Source organism: Ovis canadensis, chromosome 21, assembly GCF_042477335.2.
Source record: "Ovis canadensis isolate MfBH-ARS-UI-01 breed Bighorn chromosome 21, ARS-UI_OviCan_v2, whole genome shotgun sequence".
Classification (NCBI taxonomy): domain Eukaryota; kingdom Metazoa; phylum Chordata; class Mammalia; order Artiodactyla; family Bovidae; genus Ovis; species Ovis canadensis.
In genome coordinates this window covers 65331520-65349383 of record NC_091265.1, presented here as the reverse complement: position 1 = coordinate 65349383, position 17864 = coordinate 65331520, and the positions used below count along the sequence as shown (strand labels likewise).

Genomic DNA, 17864 nt, shown 5'->3' with positions numbered 1-17864 from the left:
GAAGGCCATCCTGCCGCCCAGGGAATTGAGGAATGTGCGGGTTTGGCTCCAGGCCTGTGTGCGGCCCCGCCCTGACGCTGTGCCTGGGAAGGGGGAGGGCCACGCGGCATGGGGCGGGGGCGCAGGGCCGCCTGGCGCCCACAGGGGCCTGTCCTCCGCAGGGGCATCCGCTTCCTGCAGATCCTGCGGATGCTGCACGTCGACCGCCAGGGGGGCACCTGGAGGCTGCTGGGCTCCGTGGTCTTCATCCACCGCCAGGTGCGTGGTCGGGAGGGGCGCACGGGACCCCAGCGCAGCCTCGGCCCAAGCCGGCTGGACCATCCCACCCCCACCCCCAACCCGAGGGCCGGAGTCCCTGGCTGGCCAGGCAGGCGGTGTGCCCACGTTCCCTCAAGCTGGGACAGGAGGCGCTCGGGGAGGTGGAAAAAGGGACATTTACTGTGGGAGAAGCATCAGGATGCCCAGAAATCTGAGCCTGTGCAAACCCCGAGCAGCCCTGTGAAGGCAGGATGGGGACCGGCCTGAACCCCTGCGTGGGGCCTGTCCTGCATCTCCCCGAGGTCCTGCGGGAGAGAGAGCCAGGTGGGTGGGCCAGGGCACTGGCCTCACTCCCAGACGGGGAGACCCAACCTCGCCGTTGACAAGTTGGGGAACCTAGGTTATTTTCCAAGCCTGATGCCTGCCTGTCAGACACACTGGCTTTTAATGTGGAACTTCCAGGTGATGGTTGGAGCTGGCCACCCCCACACGTGCTGTCTGTCCGGGGGGGGCATCTGTAGGGCCCACGGGCGCTGGCTGACCAAGCGCCCTCCCCACCTGTCCCCAGGAGCTCATCACCACCCTGTACATCGGCTTCCTGGGCCTCATCTTCTCATCCTACTTCGTGTACCTGGCCGAGAAGGATGCTGTCAACGAGTCGGGCCAGGTTGAGTTCGGCAGCTACGCGGATGCCCTGTGGTGGGGAGTGGTAAGTTGGCACCTCTGTGCCGTGAGATCACTGCACAGCCCGGGCCCGGGCAGGTGGTGGGGGCAGTGTGTCTCCCTGGACCCTCGAGACCCGCCCCCCGAGGGCTTGAAGCCTGTGTGCAGGCATGTCGTTGGGCAGGCGGCTGGGCCCCACACTGGGTGCCCGGAGCCCAGCCATCACTGCCGTGGCGCCCTTGACGTTTCTACCTGTGAGCCTGGTTTTGCACAGGGAAGTCTGACGGGATGGAAGGCGAGTGTGCACCCACTGGGGATGTGGCCGCAGGCGGTGCCAGCTACTCCCCCAGCCCTGGACCGGGCCCTTCAGCGCCGTCCATCCCCATTCCTACCCCAAGACCCCTGCCACCCCAGGGCCCACCTCTGTGAGGCTCAGCACCAGGCCCCTCAGTGTCCCTGAACTCAGGAGCTCATCATCAGGTGGCTGCCAGAGCCCACCACACCAGGCCAGGGGCCTCGGGAGAAAGCAGCGAGCTCCCCCATCCTGACAGGGCACCCGGCCCGCGTGTCTGCCGCTGGCCACGGCTGGGGCAGAATGCAGGGACCCCGGGTTCTGCTCTGGGGGGCAGGGGTGGCGCTTGGCCTGGCCGTGGGTGGCTGCGGGTGCCTCAGCCAGGGCCAGGGTATCTGAGCTGTGCATACCCCCTACCCCACCCTGGGGCCTGGTCATAACAGGAACCCAGCGTCACTGGCGTGGGACCTCAGGGCGCAGAGGATGCCCCTCAACAACCCTCCACTTGGGCCTTGTGGGAAGACAGATCCTAGGCTCTCCTTCAGTCACAGAGTGGTCAGCAGCTTACTGGCCTGGGAGCAGCATGTGTGGGGTCCTGGTGGCCTGGACAGACCCTGGCTGTGGAGGGCAGGCGGGAGAGTGGCGCCATCTCTGGGGCATCAGCCGGGCTTGGCCCTCCTCCCTCCTCCTCAGGGTGCACTGGACCCAGTGCCCAGGAACGTCTAGGGGGCCCAGTGCCCAGGAGCACCCAGAGCAGCCCAAGCCACAGAGCACATGATGCCAGCCCGGGTATGAGATGCCCAAGGGCAAGGGTAGCTGATGGAGCCCCTTTGAGTCAGGGGCTGGGTGGCTGACATCCAGGCCCGCTCAGCCTGGGAGAGGAGGGGGTTGCAGGCTGCACCCACGGGGTGGGGCTGAGGCCTGGGGGCAGCGCCGGCTCCACAGAACCGCAGGTCCAGGCTGAGCTGGGCCCCGACCGTGTCCACCTCCGACCTGTTTCCTTTCAGAATGGTGGCGGGGTGGGGGAGTCAGCCTCTGCTCAGGGCCCCCACCCTCCGGGGAGAGGCCTGTCCCTACTGCTCCGGGTGGGGCAGGAAGTTGCTCACGTCTCCATCCCCACCCTTGAGAGGCCGAGGCTGGGGCTCCTCATGTTGGCCAAGTCAGCGTTTTTTTTCTGGAAGCTTCCAACATTGCCAGGCTGCCCCAGGAAGGTGAGGACATGCTGACCTGCTCTGATGCCGCCTGCGGGCCGGGGTGTGGCTGGCCCCCCAGCAGGTTTGGAGGGAGGGCACCTCGTCCCCTGCTCCAGCAGGGGAGGGGTCACTTTCTGGTAATAGGCAGGGCCTGTGGAGGGACACACAACCTGGGGCCGTGAGGATCCCCAGGGCCAGACGGCGCAGTGGGGGGGCTCAGCTGGTAAGCGGTGCCCGGCCCCGGCCTCCCTGCCCGCCCGTCTTCCTGGCCTCTCCCTCAGAGCTGCCCCCAGCCTGGCCCCTGTGAGCCCTGCTCCCGCGCACACACCTGTGCAAACATCCGCCCGCCAGCCGGGAAAATGGCCCCTTTGTGCCCAGCTTGGCACCGGTGCCCCGGCCTCGCCGTCAGCTGCGGCCCCGGCCTGGCCGCCGCAGGCCCAGCCTGGCCATTGTTCCTGCGGGCTCAGCGCCCCCGCTGCCCGGCTCTGGGCAGACGACCCCCATTTGCAGTGGTGGCGCCCCTGCAGCTGTTCAGGCGGGCGGAGCAGGCCGGGCTCAAGTTTGGGCTGTGCCCCTGGCAGGTCCTGGACAAGCAATCAGGACATGCAAGCGGGACCGCCCGCGGGGGGCTTTGGGGCCAGACGGCCCTCCCCCTGTGTGGCATTGCCATGGGCCACCAGGGCAGTGAGCCCAGCTCGCACCCTGAGGCTCCCCACCTGGGGTGGACGGCCCAGGGCCTGCCTTCAGGCTGTGCTGCTCTCGGGGACCTGGCACACGTGGCAAGGCCTGCTGACCAGTTAGGCTGCCCCCCAGGGGCACACGACATCGCACCAGACCAGCTCCTCTGGCTGGACGCGGGAGAGAGACCCTGCGGTTGGGTGTCTGGGCCGTGGGACGGGCCCTGCGCTGCGCTTTCTCTGCAGAGCCGGGTGTAGGAGCGGGCTGGGGGAAGCCTGCCAGGGCCGCGTGTGGACCCACTGGGCAGCCTGAAGGTGCCCCGGCACCCTCAGCACCAGGCTTGGCCGGATGGTTGGATGCGCCTGGGAAGCGGTCAGTTCTGCCTGGGGCCCACGGGGCGCCCACAGCCAGGTGAACCACCAGCACGGTGCTTGCTCTCCCCTCTGGAGACCGGAAATCGAGACTGAGGCTGGCTGCCTCCTGAATCTCCGGGGGAGGGTCCTTCCTGCCTCTCCCAGCCTCGGAGGTCCAGGTACTCCGGGGCCTGTGGCCGCACCTTCTGTCTCCTGTGGGGACGCCGGTCGGCGGGTGCAGGGCCCACTCGGGAGCTCAGGACCGTCTCCTCTAAAGGTCATTAACCCAGTCGCATCGACAAAGACCCTTTTTCCAAACAGGCCTGTGTTCCGAGGGCCCAGGGGCACATGGACGCTGGGGGACGCTCCTCTGCCGCGGACAGCACTGTCCCAGGTGGGCTCACCAGTTGGTCCCTCTGCTCACTGAGCCTCGGTTTCCAGGCCGGGGTCGCCTCCACTCCTCCCGCCCTGGGTGGGGCGCCGACACGGGGGTGAGAGCTCCCCACCCCCTCCCAGTGTGGCGCCCCATGCCTGGCTGCTGAGGTGTCGGGGAGGATTTAAGACTTTCTTCTCTGCCCTTGGAACAAAATGCGTTTGTTTGTATTAAAGTTTGAGTGGAGGGAAAAGCAGCTTTTGCAAACACGGGCTTCTCTGTTTAGCGCCCGGGGGTCTCTCAGATCCGGAGGTTGCCAGGCTCTGTTTACCCCTGCATCTAAATTTAGAATTGGGAGTGAAAAGGGTGGAAGCCGCCCTGCGTTCCACCGCCGTTTAAAACTGAGTCTGACTCCAGTTCCTTGGCTCCAGAAAGTTCTACTTCCCAGGCCGGACTGTGTCCTGGCCGGGTGAGGCCAACGGGTCTGGGGGCCGCATGGGGGGCTGGGTGAGGACAGGGCCCCCAGGCATTCACAGGCAAGGTCTGTCGATAGCGCCCAGTGTGGGGGCCCATGTCAGGCTCTCATCTGGAGTTGGGGAACTGGGCCCAGGGGGCAGTGGGCCACGCCTACCCCCCGCAGCATCCAGGGCTCCTCCCCTGCCTGGACTCCGTGCAAAGGTGAGGGTGCGCTGCAGCTTTGATGGGAGGGTCCCCAGGACCCCAGGCCACCGCCAGCTCTGAGTCCCTCCTGCACCTGTCGTCGGTCACGTATGCGACTGAGACCGTGGGCGCTGAGAGCTCAGCCAGAGAAGGGTCTTCACGGCTGGATTTTGCGGGATGAGTAGGGGTCCACAGGGCAGGTCTGTCTCTCCGTCCTTACTGTCCGGGATGGTTTCTTATGTGGACTCGGCAGGCCCAGTGAGGGTGGTGTTCAGGCCTGGTTTCCTCTGGGGTGGGGTTCAGCCCTTGTCATCTGGAGAAAGAACTTTCCGGCTTCAGCTCGAGTGAAAGAAGCATGGTCAGCATCAGGAAGACAGGCAAACAGGAAGCAGTGGGGTGACCCTGCCAGGAACTGGGGTGGAGCCACGCTGACCTGCCGAGTGACCCTGGGCTGCGCTGGGTGTAAGGTGGGTGCCCACTTCCGAGAGCGGGTGGAGGGCTGTCAGCGAGAGCTCGGAGAGCCTGCGGTGCCCAGGGTGTGGTTGAGTCGCTCAGTCGTGCTTGACTCTTTGTGACCCAGTGAACTGTAGCCCACCAGGCTCCTCTGTCCTTGGATTTCTCCAGGCGAGAATACTGGAGGGGGTTGCCATTTCCTTCTCAAGGGGACCTTCCCGACCCAGGGATTGAACCCAGGTCTCCTGCATTGCAGGCAGATTTTTTACAGTTTGAGCCCCTGGTGCCCAGTGAGGGCTCAGCAAAGGCTGGTTGTGCATTTCAGGGACCGTTACTGCTCAAGGTTCTCCTGGCGGCCCCACAAGCCGGATGCCAGGCAGTGACTGTCCCCAGCTGATTCACACTCGAGTGTCCGTGGCCGCCGAGGTCCATCACGCCCCTCAGCCCTGCTGGTCCTGAGGGTCCCACTCCCCGCAGACCACACGTCGCGTATGCCTGTGTGTGTTTATGCCCCTAAGCGTGCGGGTCCTTCCTGACCCCTCAAGGCTGGCAGCAGGTGCGGGTGGCCCCGGGCACACCAGGCAGCCAGCCCTGGGGCCAGGGCAGAGCTGTGACCTTTTCAGTTTCCCCATCTGTAAAATGAGGTGGCAGCAAATCTGCCTCTGAGGGCCGGCTCCCTGAGAGGCCATGATCCCAGGAAGGAGGCCCTTCTTCCCACTGCTTCAGAGAAGTCCCTTGGATGACAGGGCCTCTTGACCCGGCTGGTTCTCCCACCAGCACGTCCCTGGGGCAGTGTGTGTGTGGGGCAACTGGGGCCTGCAGGGGTCAGCCGCCCGGGCCGCACGCGCTCGGAGACTTGGTTGCGGATGGCCGTGGTTTGTTGCAGTCAGCTGTGGTCCTCACACCGTGATCCCCGGGAGGCAGGAAGGGCCGCTGAGGAGGAGATGTCTGTGCTGGGTGCCCGGGGCAGAGTCCAGGGCCTCTGCTGAGGGGCTGTGGGCCTGGCCCCGCCGAGGGGTGGATGTGGCCTGGGCAGGGCCCAAGGGTTCACGGCATCCTGCCAGGGGCTGTGTGGGGCTCCCTTGTGCCCCCAAAGGAGGGAGAGAGGACCTGCCTCCACCCTTGCAGTGCTGGCCCCACGGCGCCCCAACCCCTGCGCCTTCTCGGCCATGGTGATCACAGGCTGGTTTCTGGGAGGGAGAAGGGGTGCTCGCGTGATGAGGAGCCCTGGGCCTGCGTGGGCCTCTGTGCGTTTATATATGACTTCCCTCAGAAGGGAAGCGGGCTTGTTTGGGGCTATGCGTTTGCTTTTGTTTTCACCTCGAGTTTGCAAGCCTGGCTGGGTGGGCTCCTCACATGCTGGCCACCGTCCCCCCAAGACAGGTTGGGGTCTCTGGGGGTAGCCCCACATTGACCGGCGCTGGGCCTCGGGACCACTGCACCTACCTTTTGCCTCTCTGAGACAGTCCTGCCGCTTCCCCGGCCCCTCTCTCTGCACCTCTCCTCCCCCAGGGCCACCCTCTCCCTGATTGCATCTTTCCAGCCTCCTCCCTGAGGCTGGGCGAGGCCTGGACCCCCAGCGCAGCAGCCTCTGGCCTTGGGTTTGTCCTCTGCCCCCCCTACCCCGACATCACAGCAAGGAGCCAGGGATGTACACCCCTGGTTTGGTGCCAGCCCGCTCATCCAGCAGTGGTGAGACCCCGTCAGATGGTCTGGAGCTCACGGTGCGGCTGCACGTTGGCTGGACCACGCTGCACCCCTGGTCTGAGCACCGTGGGCCCGCTTCTGTCCTCGCCCCCGCTCCTGGCCGCCCCTTCCCGCCCTGGACAAATGGCCATGGTCTGTGGGGTGGCGGCAGGCTGACCACGTCCCCAGTGGAGCCGGGCTCCTAAGCTGGGCCTTCTGCTTCCCCCACAGCCCGCTGGCATCCAGGAGGCGGCTTTAGAAAAGAGGAAATGGAGTGACACCGTGCGGTGTTTTGGGGGGACGGGCAGGCCCTCTGGGGTCTCCAGCCCCAGAGGAGAGACCCCGGCCGAGGCGCCTCCCCGGGTCTGTGCCCAGGGGACGTGCAGCTCGGCATTCCAGATCGCCTGCCATCGGGGGCGAGCACACAGGCTGTAAACAGCCCATTCCTAAGCTGCTTGTGTCTGTGAATTCAGGAAAAACAAACAGCTCTGCGGGGATGGGCCGTTTCCTCCGAGAGCTGGAAGGATGTCGTTAACTTGACAAAGGAGGTCTGTGACAGGGTCTGAGGAGCCCAGAGCGTGCCCTGCACCAGGGGGTGGGGGACACCTGGCCTCCCACACTGCGGTCCTCACCCAACCCCTGAGCCCAGACTCTCGGTCACTCTTGCTTCCCGGGGCCTCTCGCCTCTGCCCTGGGCTTCCAAGCCGTTGCATGTACCCGTCTCCATGTGGACAACTATGCTGGTCTCCGTCTGCGTGGACACGTGCAGACCCTTCTGCAGAGCTCATGGAGCAGCCTAGCTCAGGGGGTCTGACTTAGGGGAGGCCCAGCCACCCGTCACAGGGCTGGGTGCGTGTGCTGATGGGACGAGCTGGGACTCTGGGCACCATGGGTCCCTTGCCAGGCTCAGAGCTGAGTCCTCAAAAACCAAGAAGGCAGTCCACGGCCCAGGCTCTGGCGCCGGCAGGCACAGCCAGGATGAGTCCTGAGGCCCTGGGAGCCAGCCTCAGATGCCAGCAGCAGGCGAGCCTGCAGCGGGATGGGGGACACGAGGGGCAGCAGCCCCCACCCCGCTGTCCCAGCACATGCCTTGGATGGACAGCCCCCTACCCCCATGGAGAAGACGGCTCATCTGGTTCTCCCAGAAAAAAGGGCACGTAGAGCATCTGGTGCCTGGGCTGGCATCTGGAAGCAGCATGCCATCTGTGGCCAGGCTCTCTGTGGAGGGTGGGCCTCAGGGGTAGGGGGGCTCCTGGCCTCCTGGGTGGTGGGCCTCCTTGGCACGGGGCGGGGGTGGTGCAGGGGGGCCGAGCTCCCGTGCACACGCCGTGAACTTGCTTCCTTTGCAGCATTAAGTTTGGGCTCCAGACCCTGTGGGCTGGGGCTCTGGCCTCCGAGCTGCCCAGCCCATCGGTGCAGGGCTCTCTCCCTGGCCTCTGCACGCAGCAGGTCTCGGGTGGAGGGGCTTCCGGCTGGACGGACGCCCGTCCTGAAGTTCTGGGGCTGACCGCCGCCTGCTGTCCTCCTGCCCACAGGTCACGGTCACCACCATCGGCTACGGGGACAAGGTGCCGCAGACGTGGGTGGGGAAGACCATCGCCTCCTGCTTCTCCGTCTTCGCCATCTCCTTCTTTGCGCTCCCGGCGGTAGGTGTGCTCAGGGTTGGTGCGGCGTCTCCACGGCCCCTCAGCTCTGGAGGCTGGTGGGGGTGGTGGCCACCCTGTGAGCAGACACCCAGAGGTGGCCCACTCAGACCCCCAGCTTGCTCGCCAGGCACAGGCTCTCTGGAGGCACTGGCCTGGTCTGCGGGGCCTGCAGCGCGGAGCCGGGCCCAGGGCGCCCCGCGCGCCTGCTGCCCGCTCCCGCATCTGCAGGGCGTGAGCCTGCCTTCTGTCCTTCCAGGGGATTCTCGGCTCCGGCTTCGCCCTGAAGGTCCAGCAGAAGCAGAGACAGAAGCACTTCAACAGGCAGATCCCGGCGGCAGCCTCGCTCATCCAGGTGGCGGCCCCGCCCCGTGGCCTCGGCAAGGGCGTCTGGCCACCGGCCCACCAGGCAGGGCAAGGGCAGGGGAACACACACATGTCTGCGCGGGGAGCCAGGCGTGGCCCTCGGCCCCAAGTGCAGCTGGACCCTCGCCCATGGACCCTCTGAAGGGTGGAAGGGCGGCAGGCCATGGCACGGACTCGCCTGCCCAGTGTAACCCCTGTCCCGGGAGTTGTGGGATGATGCCTGCCGGCTGGTGGGAGGCACGGTGCTGGGGAGCCCAGCTGCCCCTGTCCTGTGGGCCAGGCTCGGGGATGAGGAGGCGGCCTGGCCACTCCCGCTGTGCCCACTCCTCTGGACCTGTGGCCTCCGGCCGCAGCAGCCCCCTGAGTGTCTGTCCTCAGCCTCTTCTGCGTGGGGGCAGGTCTGGGAGGGGGGTGGGAGTCAGCAGGGGGCCGTCCCCCAGGGGGTCAGGGCCTGCCTGTGCAGCAGTCAGGGCCTCAGTCCTCCCGGCTAACCCAAGAGCGCGGGCCACTTTCTGGGCCTACCTTTACCTCCCAGAGGCTTGCGTCCCCACAGGGCCGGGGCTCAGAGCGCCGGGCCTTTGGGGGTGGGTCGGGGGCTGCAACTGCCCCAAGGCCCCTTGTAGCCCCCACCTCAGGCTTCTGTGACAAGACTCCAAGCCCAACAGAAGTAGGGAGAGGCAGGTCCCAGAGGCAGGCAGCCCTAAGCCCCTGGACGTGGGCTCCAAGGACAGCCTGGAGCGTGGGGCAGGCCTCTCAGCGCCAGTGAAGCCTGGGCACAGGGACCACTGGCAGACTGTGGCGTCCCGAGTGTCCACCCAGAGCCTGGGAACCGCAGGAGTGCCTGGGGCTGTGGGCAGCATGGCCTGGCGGAGGCCGGGAGCAGGGCCGTCGTCTTATGTCAGCCTGGACTCGGGCCCCTGTGCCCACCAGGGTGGCCTGGGCCCCCAGAGCTGAAGGGCCCCTGGGGCTGCAGCGGCAGCTGCAGCTCAGCGGGGGGCCTCTGCCCTGTCCCTCTGGAGCCTGTCCGGAACCACCGTCTGGGGCTGGATGCTAACCCTGGACAGGAAGGAAGTGGAGGCAGCGGCCCTCGGGCCGGGGGCTCGGGCCCTGCAGCTGGTTTTCTGGCCCCACAGCCTCTCTCGGGGAGACTGTAAATCAGGCAGCAAATGGCCTGCCTGCAGGGGTGGGTTAGTGGACTCCCCGAGCGGTGGGTGTGCAGCCTCGCGCATACCTCCCAGGAGACGGGAGAGGCCTGGAGGGGGCTGAGGGGCAGCTGGAAGTCCACCCCTGCCTGGGGGGCCGGGGTGTGGCACCCAGCTCCGGTTGCAGGGGCATCACTACCCAGGAGCGTGTCCCTACCGCGTCTCCCTGGCTCCCGCGGCCAGCAGTGCTGAGGCCATCAGGGTGCGTCCTCCTATGAGCTCCTGGCTGTCCTCCTCATCCCCAACAACCCCCTTCCTCTAGGTCACCCCGCGTGGCAGCTGCCAGGGGTGTCTCTAGGCCTGAGACCTTCACCCACATGCCGTCTGGAGGTTCCCAGAAACTGGGGGTTCCTGGTGGGTGGCGCTGCCTCCTGGGCACTCAGTCCTGCCTCTGCCGGCCCGAGGCCCTGCCCCTTGGCGCTCCCCGTGAGTGCCCCACCACGGCGTCCCTGGGGGTGGACACAGAGGGACTGGGGTTCACAGGCTTTGTGCTGTCTGAGCGTGTGCACCGCCTGGGGAGGTAAGGGCGGACCCCGAGCCTCAGGAAGGGGCTGGTGGGCAAGAGGCCCTGAGGCTCAGGCAGCAGAGGGGCCCAGCAGGCAGTGTGGCTGCAGTTAGCGTGGGCCTGCGGGTAACGGCTGCCCCTCCTGCTGGTTTCAGACAGCCTGGCGGTGCTACGCAGCGGAGAACCCAGATTCCTCCACCTGGAAGATCTATGTCCGGAAGCCGTCCCGGAACCACGCCCTGCTGTCCCCCAGCCCCAAGCCCAAGAAGTCAGCCATGGTAACTGCCGTGTTGCAATTGGGGGGAGGCCACGTCACGGTCAGGATTTGTCCCTGACCCTTCAGTCCAGTGTAGCCACGTCGGCCTGGGTACTGGCAGTGTGCACCGTGCTGGGCTCCCACCGTCCGAGTGGCCCAGGTCTGGCCCCGGGACTGGCCACACCAAGGCCAGCACTGGGCAGGTCCAGAGGAAGCACCATGGGGAGAGGCCCGGCTGGATCCTGGCCTGCCCTGCCGGCGGGGTGTTCTCCACAGGGCCTGGGTGTTGGGCTGTCTGTGCCGGGCAGGTGAGCGGCAGGGTGGCCGTGGCTGCCTGGCTCAGAGCAGAGGGCCTTGGGGGTCTCTGAGGGAGCTGAGGCAGGCTTGGGCGTGAGTCCCGAGAGTGCAGGGTGACCGGCCCAGCAGCGGCCTCCCTCCGGCCCGCACCCACACCGCCCTGGAGAGATGCGGTCTCCCAGGCGCTGGCTGCCTGCGAAGCCTCTGCACCCGCCGTTTCCTCTGCCAGCACTTCTCCCAGACCCCAGCGGGGCTGGCTCGTTCACTTCCTCCCAGTCACCACCTCAGAGGCGCGTCCTCTGGCCCTCAGCCTGTGCACCCCGCCGCCCCACGCTCTCAGCCCCGCTGGCCACAGCCCGCATTGTCCCCTGCCCTGGGGCGTTCCTGTCTGCTTGCTGTTTCTAGTTTCTGTCTGCCTGCCCCCAAAGCTGTGAGCTCCCAGGGGGCCGCTGGCAGCACCCCACGCTGCAGCACCCCCTGCCAGTGTGCGAGAGTCCCAGAGCCCGGCCCTGGCAGGTGCCCCGAGGGTGTTGCCACCGGTGGTCGGGGGTCAGCAGAGGGCCCCGGCAGGGGACGCCCAGGACCTGACCACTTCCTCTCGTCTGGTTTTCTAGGTAAAGAAGAAAAAGTTCAAACTGGACAAGGACAATGGTGTGAGCCCAGGAGAGAAAGCGCTTGCGGTCCCCCACATCACCTGCGAGCCCGTGTTGGAGGACCGCAGGCCCGAACCCATCTCGATAGACGGCTACGACAGCGCTGGTGAGGAGCCCCCGCTTGCGGTGGAGGGGGCAGGCCCTCCCTCAGCTCTGAGCAGGGCTGCCGGGGCCTGGGGGGTCGGGGCAGCCTCACGTCCCCAGCCAGTTGCTCTCGTCCTGGGGACAGCTGGCACTGCCACGCCTGCTCCGTCAGAGCGGGCCCGTCGCTCGTGGAAGTCCTGCCCTGTTCTGCACTGGGCTCTGGGTTTCTGGGAGCCAGGCCCTGCCTCGGCCGTGCTATATGCCTGGCGCCCAGGCCTGGCAGAGAGGAGGGGCCAATGGTTCACGTGGACCCCTGTCCCGGGGGAGTGGGGCTGAGGGTCCTAAGCCAGCCTGTGTGCGCCCGCGGCTGGCCCCTGCTTAGCTCTGCGCCTGTGCTCTCTGTCTCCTCCGTGTCCGCCTCTGCCCTCTTCCCGGGACCCCCAGGGTTCCGGCCAGCACCTGGATGTGCCAGTGTGTCAGGGGCTGAGGGCGGTGCCACTGTCTCAAGCGTGGCTGAGGGGGCCGAGCCCGTGTGGTGCTGGTGGGTGCCTGGCGCCCCATCTGCCAGGTTTGTGGATGGCTAGCCCGTGACGCATCCTCCGTGTCTGGGCACAGCCTGTGGAGGGCGGGGGGTGCTCTGGGAGGAGCCACGGCCCCTTGGCGCTCCTGAGGCTGTCTGTGGGCTTCCTCTTTGGGAAGCTGGGTGTGCAAGACCCAGCCTGGGTGCCCGGGGTCTCCTCACATACTGTCGGGCCCCTGGGATGCGCCACCCGCCTGCCCACTGCCGTGGGCACAAAGGACGATTGTGCCCGCCATCCGGATCTGGGGCAGGACCATTGTTGCCTTGCAGATGGGGGCTTTCTGCGAATGCTAATGCTCAGGTCGGCACAGGGCGGAGCCATGCTCGCTGTTGGCTGAACAGGGAGCCCCCGAAACGCGGCGTCCATTCAGCCCGTGCGGCGTTGTGGAGTCCTCCGTGCTGCCTGCGGAATGTTAATGAGGGGCCAGGGCCGGGAGTCAGGCGCTTTCTGTGGAATGGCCTCGCAAGGAGGGCTTTCTCCTTCCCTGCCAATGAGATAAGTCTGCCCAGCCCAGACCCGCCGGATTTCTAGAGCCTGAGCTGTCAGCCGGGCCCCAGGGATGCAGAATGCCCCCGCCCGAGGGATCCCTGACGCGCCCACCTGGCGGCTCTGGGGAGCCCTGGGGTGGGAGCAGGGGTGCGCCTCCGGGGTAGACGCTGTCACAGGGACAGGCCCACAGCCCCACTCCCAATACTGGGCACCACCCGCTAGGCTGCACCCCACTTCCACGCTGGACCCTGACTTGAACCTCTCTGCTCCACACACAGCGCCTGCCAGCAGCACGCACCCCCAGCCCTGCCCACGGCGCCAGCCCGCCCAGGGTGTTACCTGCCTGCCGCGCTGCCCACAGAGCATCCCCTCGCATGCCTCTCCCCGCCGTAGGCAGGGCTCTCTGTCTCCAGCTGGCGGCTGCTTGGGCCCCTGTCCTGTGGCTCTGGGACCCCGGGGCCCTAGGCACGGCCGCCCTGTCGAATCTGCTCTAATCCCTGGGCGGTGGCCCCGTCTGCAGGGCCAAGGAAGGGCCTGGCAAGCAGTAGGACTGTCTTGGACAGAGGTGTTCAGGGGCTGGCTGCTCCTCTCCATGGCGACCTGGGCGTGGCTTTTCCCACGGCTCCCCCGCCTCCTTGCTGTGGGCTCCCCACGTGCGGGGTCTCTTCCCATCTGTGACCTTGGCCAGGCTGGTGGCCCTGGGCCTGAGTCGTGACCGGAGCCCGCAGGTGCTGGGCGGGCCAGATGGCAGAAGGCCGTGGAGCAGGAGAGGCCACAGTCAGCCCTGTGCCCTGCGGGATTTCCTGGGGTGGCACCCGTGGAGCGGCGAGCAGGACTTGGTCAGGACCCGTGGGCGGGACTTGGGGGCAGGTCAGCTGGGAGCTTGCAGTGTCGTGGTGGCGGGATGGGGAGAGGAGGCAGAAACCAGCTGGAGGGGGGACCTGCAGCCTCGGGGGTTCCCCGGGTATCGGCGGAGCTGGGGGCAGCGTGAAGTCTCTGGGTGAACAGAGCTATCTGCTCCCATCACAAGGACTTCAGACAGAATTTCAGAGAATGAAGGGCGGGAGCCCACGTGCCTGTTCTGTGGAAGGACCGCAGTGATGCACAGAGGCCTTGCCTGCTCCAGGGGTTTCGGCTTCCGCTCACGCCGTCTCCCCCTGCTGAGTCCAGCCTCTTGCCCTCCCAGGCGTGGAGGCCATGTGAGCCCCGCCTGGAACTGGCCAGGGCCTGGCTGCCTGCCTCCTGTGCCTCCACCTCCCTGAGCAGGGAGCGGCGGGCTGGATGGGCTCTCACACCAGCACCTCCTGCTTTGTGGCCTGCCGCGCCATGTTTGCATTTTGACTTTGTAGCCTGTCCTCGGCAGTAGCGGCTCTTTGTTGACAGTGGAGGCTCGTATTTGCTGACAGATTGGCCAGTTGTCTGTGTCTCAGTTGGAGTTGAATTTCCTTCTTCCTGAAGCCGGTGCTGTCTTCCGGGACCGTCTGTCGATGGCCTACTCGGTTTCCGCTTGTCTGAGATTTCTGTATTTCACTTTTGCTCTTGAACCATGGTCCAGCTTGCTAGAACCATACAGGTTGAGATCTGTATTTTCTTTAAGTAAAAAAAAAATTTTAAATTGAAACACAGTTGATGTACAATGTACCAGGCACACAACAAGATGAGTCAGTTATACATGGATATAGATTCTCTGTCATATTCTTCTCCACTGTAGGGTATTAGAGATCTGCGTTTTCTCTGCACAGGCTGGAAGTCCGCCGCCAGCTCCCAGCTGGTGTGCCCTCTTGAGCTGGCCATCTTCTGTAGGCGACCCATCCTCTCTTCTGATGACCTTAAACCCCTTCTCTTTGACTTTGGTGTTCTGTAGTTTCATGATGAGGTGCTGTGACCCCTGACTCTGAGGGTTTGCGTCGCCTGCCCTGACTGGCCTGGTCTCTCCTGGAAGTGTCTGCGCGACCCTCCCGGGCAGCGCTCCTCGCCGAATCTGCCGCCGCCTGTCCCTGTGCCCTCAGCGACCGCTGTCTGGTCTCCCAGCCCCTCACCCATGTCTCAGTTTCCACCTGTTCTTTCTCTCCCGTGTGTCCTCACGTGAGGGTCTCATCTGCTTGGTCTTAGCATCCTGTATCTTCCTCGTGTGTGACGTCACGGCTTTGAGCCCCTTAAATGTGCTGATCCCACCCTATCTGTCCTGGAACACCATCAGCTGCGCTCATGGGAGAGTCCAATTCTGTTTGCAGTGGCCTCTCTGATGCTCGGCTCCTCGTGGGGCTGTGGGCGGAGGTGGCGACTGTGGACGTTTTGTATCGGTGGGTTCCTCTGGACTCTGGTTAAGGGGACACTGGTCTAGAGGGGCGACCCAGTGAATCACAGCAGGACCTGCGTGCGGCTGGTGTATAGGTGTGGGGCTTCCCAGACAACCTGTGTCATGGGCCCTGTAAGAGCGAGTGTGAGCGCGCCCACCGCTTTCATTCTAGGAAGACAGCCGCGGCAGGCGGCTGCTGTCCCTGCCGCTGGCCAGTGCGAGCGTTTGCCCGGGCTTTGTGGTGCTCTGTCCGTGTCCGCCCTTGGCTCTTGGTTCCTCTTTTTCATGTGGAGCCGCAGCTGCCAGTTCCTGCCTCATGTGGTTTCAGGTGCGGCCTCTTCCCTCTGGGGGGCCGCACGGTCCTCACTGTGGCTGCTCAGGTGGACAACCCAGGCAGCCTGTGGGTCAGAGCCTGCTTGCCCTCTCCACTGGGAGGACACGTCCCTGGAGCCAGGTGAGCTCCATGGTGCCCACAGGAAGTTGCTCTGCTCCAGAACTTGCAGAGAGATGCTGTCACTCCCCTTGCCAGAAACGGAAGTCCTCCCCTTGGTGACGGACAGAGCTGCTCCTGATGAGAGAGGCAGGGCGTCCCTGTTGGCGGAGGCTGGGAGGGGACGCTCCAGGTTGGGATGATCCTGTGGATCCCTCGAATTCTACTTTTAACACAGACTTGGAGACCCATGCCTCAAATACCGAGTCACAGTGCTATGGGCAGGCCAGGGGTGTGTGTTGGTAATAAGCCCCCGGTTACCCTGGAGCCGGTGGCCTGGGAACCAGCACGGCTGTGAGAACAAGGCGCTGCTTCTACAGCACCTGGCCCGCATGCCGCCTTGGTCTCACCTGGGTCTAAGCTGCCGTGTTCAGGACTGAATGGGCTCCTGGTGCCCTCCTGGTGCCCACCTGCCTGGCCTCGTCTGAGGGTGTGGTGTTCCCCTGGCTCCAGTCAACACACTTCACTCATGCAGCCCCAGGATCATGGGGAAGTGGTCCCACGAGGTCTTGCAGGCCAGGGCCTGTGACCCCTCCAGTAAGGGTGAGAGTTCCGGATGGGCCTGTGACCCCTCCAGTAGGTGTAGGGGTTCCGGATGGGCCTGTGACCCCTCCAGTAGGTGTGGGGGTTCCGGATGGGCCCTGCAGGCATGTCCTCATCTCCTGGGCCAGAGCCTTCTCGTTGGCCCTCTTCCGAGCTACTCACCCCTGGTCCCTCCTCTCAGCCCCAGGGCTTCACCAAGATGACTACTGGTTCATACAATCCTACAATGTATCTAAATATGACTTTAAGTCCAGTAGCCAAAAGGCAGAAAATAATGAATAGCATATAGAAGGTGGAAGAAGCAAATCCAGGAGTGGAACTGGAGGTGTTAGTACAGCCGCCTCAGAAGCTGGCGGAGCAGGTGGAGAAGCAGTAAGGGTGAATGCGCGTGTGTGCTCAGTCACGCCCAGCTCTTTGAGGCCCCGTGGACCGTAGCCCACCAGGCTCCTCTGTCCATGGGATTTTTCAGGCAAGAATGCTGGAGCGGGTTGCCATTTCCTCACTGAGGGGATCTTCCCGACCCAGGGATTGAACCCATGTTTCCTGCGCCTCCCTCATTGCAGGAGGATTCTTCACCTGCTGAGCCATTGGGTGCAGCCCAGGACAATCCTTTCAACCAAGATGACCCAGGGAATGCTGGCAGAACAGTCCATATAGCAGGAGCACAGCACGTGGCGTTTCCGAGGGGACACAGAGCAGCCACCGAGAGAGAACCGGGTTCCGAACCACAGAACATGTCCCAGTCCATTGTAAATGATCCAAGTGATATTCACAGTATGTCCTCTGACCACAATAGAGTTCAACCGAAAATCAATAAGAAGAAGAGCTCTGGAAAACCCGCACATATTTGGAACCTAAATAACATGCTTCAAATAGCACAGGGCCAGAGAAGAAATCCAAACGAAAAACTAGAAAACATTTTCAACTTGATGAAAAAAAAGTACGGCGTATCAAAATATGTAGGTTCTGTTAAGGGCAGCACCAACACGCCCACTAGAGAAGAGGAGGGCCCAGCCAGCCTCAGCTTCTACCACGAGAAACCAGGAGGAGAAGATCAAACTCAACCCCAAATAAGCAGAAACCAGAAAACGATAAAGCTCAGAGCAAAAACAAACGAAATGGAACGCACAAAGCCAAAAATGCATATAATAATGAAACAAAGATATGATTTCTTAAAAAGAAGATCAATACAGTTGATAACCCTTTACCCAGAAATATCTGGAGCAAAAGAGAATACACAAAGTATCAGGACTGCAAGATTCCAGATCCTACAAATATAAGAAGGATCATAAGGGACCAGGCTTTAAATTCCAACTCAGATGACATGGGAAAATGTCTTGAAAGATGTAAACTACTCAAGATACATAACCCAAAGAGTTCTCTGCCTGCTGATGAAATCAAAGTTATAGTTCAAAACATCCCCCCAGACATTCTCCAGGACCACGTGGCTTTACTGCTGAATCCTGCCAAACATTTAAGAAAAAATAAAATCAATTCTAGGCAGCATTTTCTGGAAAATTAAAACCTAGGCAAGAGTTCCAAACTCACTATAAGTTTTACAGAAATTAACAAAACTGATTCTGAAACTTTTACGGAAATGCATTGCATATGACCTAGAACATAGAAACAGCTTTGAAAATGAAGAAAGCTGGGGCACACCAGCAGTGTGCTAGCATCAAGATAAGCAGACAGGCCAGCAGAGCAGCCGAGGCAGCCCGGAGAAGCCCACACATTACGGACAGCTGACTTTTGACCAAGATACAAGGGTGGTTTGGTAGAGAAAGGATAGTCATTCCAACAAACAAGGTTGGATCAACAGGATATGCATCTCATCTCATATATAAAAA

General features: G+C 63.6%; 1 protein-coding gene across 10 annotated transcripts in view; it reads left to right on the top strand.

Moving 5' to 3' along the window:
• Nucleotides 1–17864, top strand: part of KCNQ1 (potassium voltage-gated channel subfamily Q member 1) — a 380778-nt gene that overhangs the window by 99563 nt on the left and 263351 nt on the right. For all 10 annotated transcript variants that reach the window (XR_011251782.1, XR_011251781.1, XM_069565746.1 and 7 more), the window contains exons 5-10: nucleotides 162–258; nucleotides 827–967; nucleotides 8145–8255; nucleotides 8512–8607; nucleotides 10481–10603; nucleotides 11493–11637. Coding sequence is in view for 8 of the 10 variants with exons in the window: in XM_069565746.1 (XP_069421847.1) it covers nucleotides 162–258; nucleotides 827–967; nucleotides 8145–8255; nucleotides 8512–8607; nucleotides 10481–10603; nucleotides 11493–11637 (713 nt within the window). In the remaining 2 variants the exon portion in view is untranslated. The remainder of the gene's footprint in view (nucleotides 1–161; nucleotides 259–826; nucleotides 968–8144; nucleotides 8256–8511; nucleotides 8608–10480; nucleotides 10604–11492; nucleotides 11638–17864) is intronic.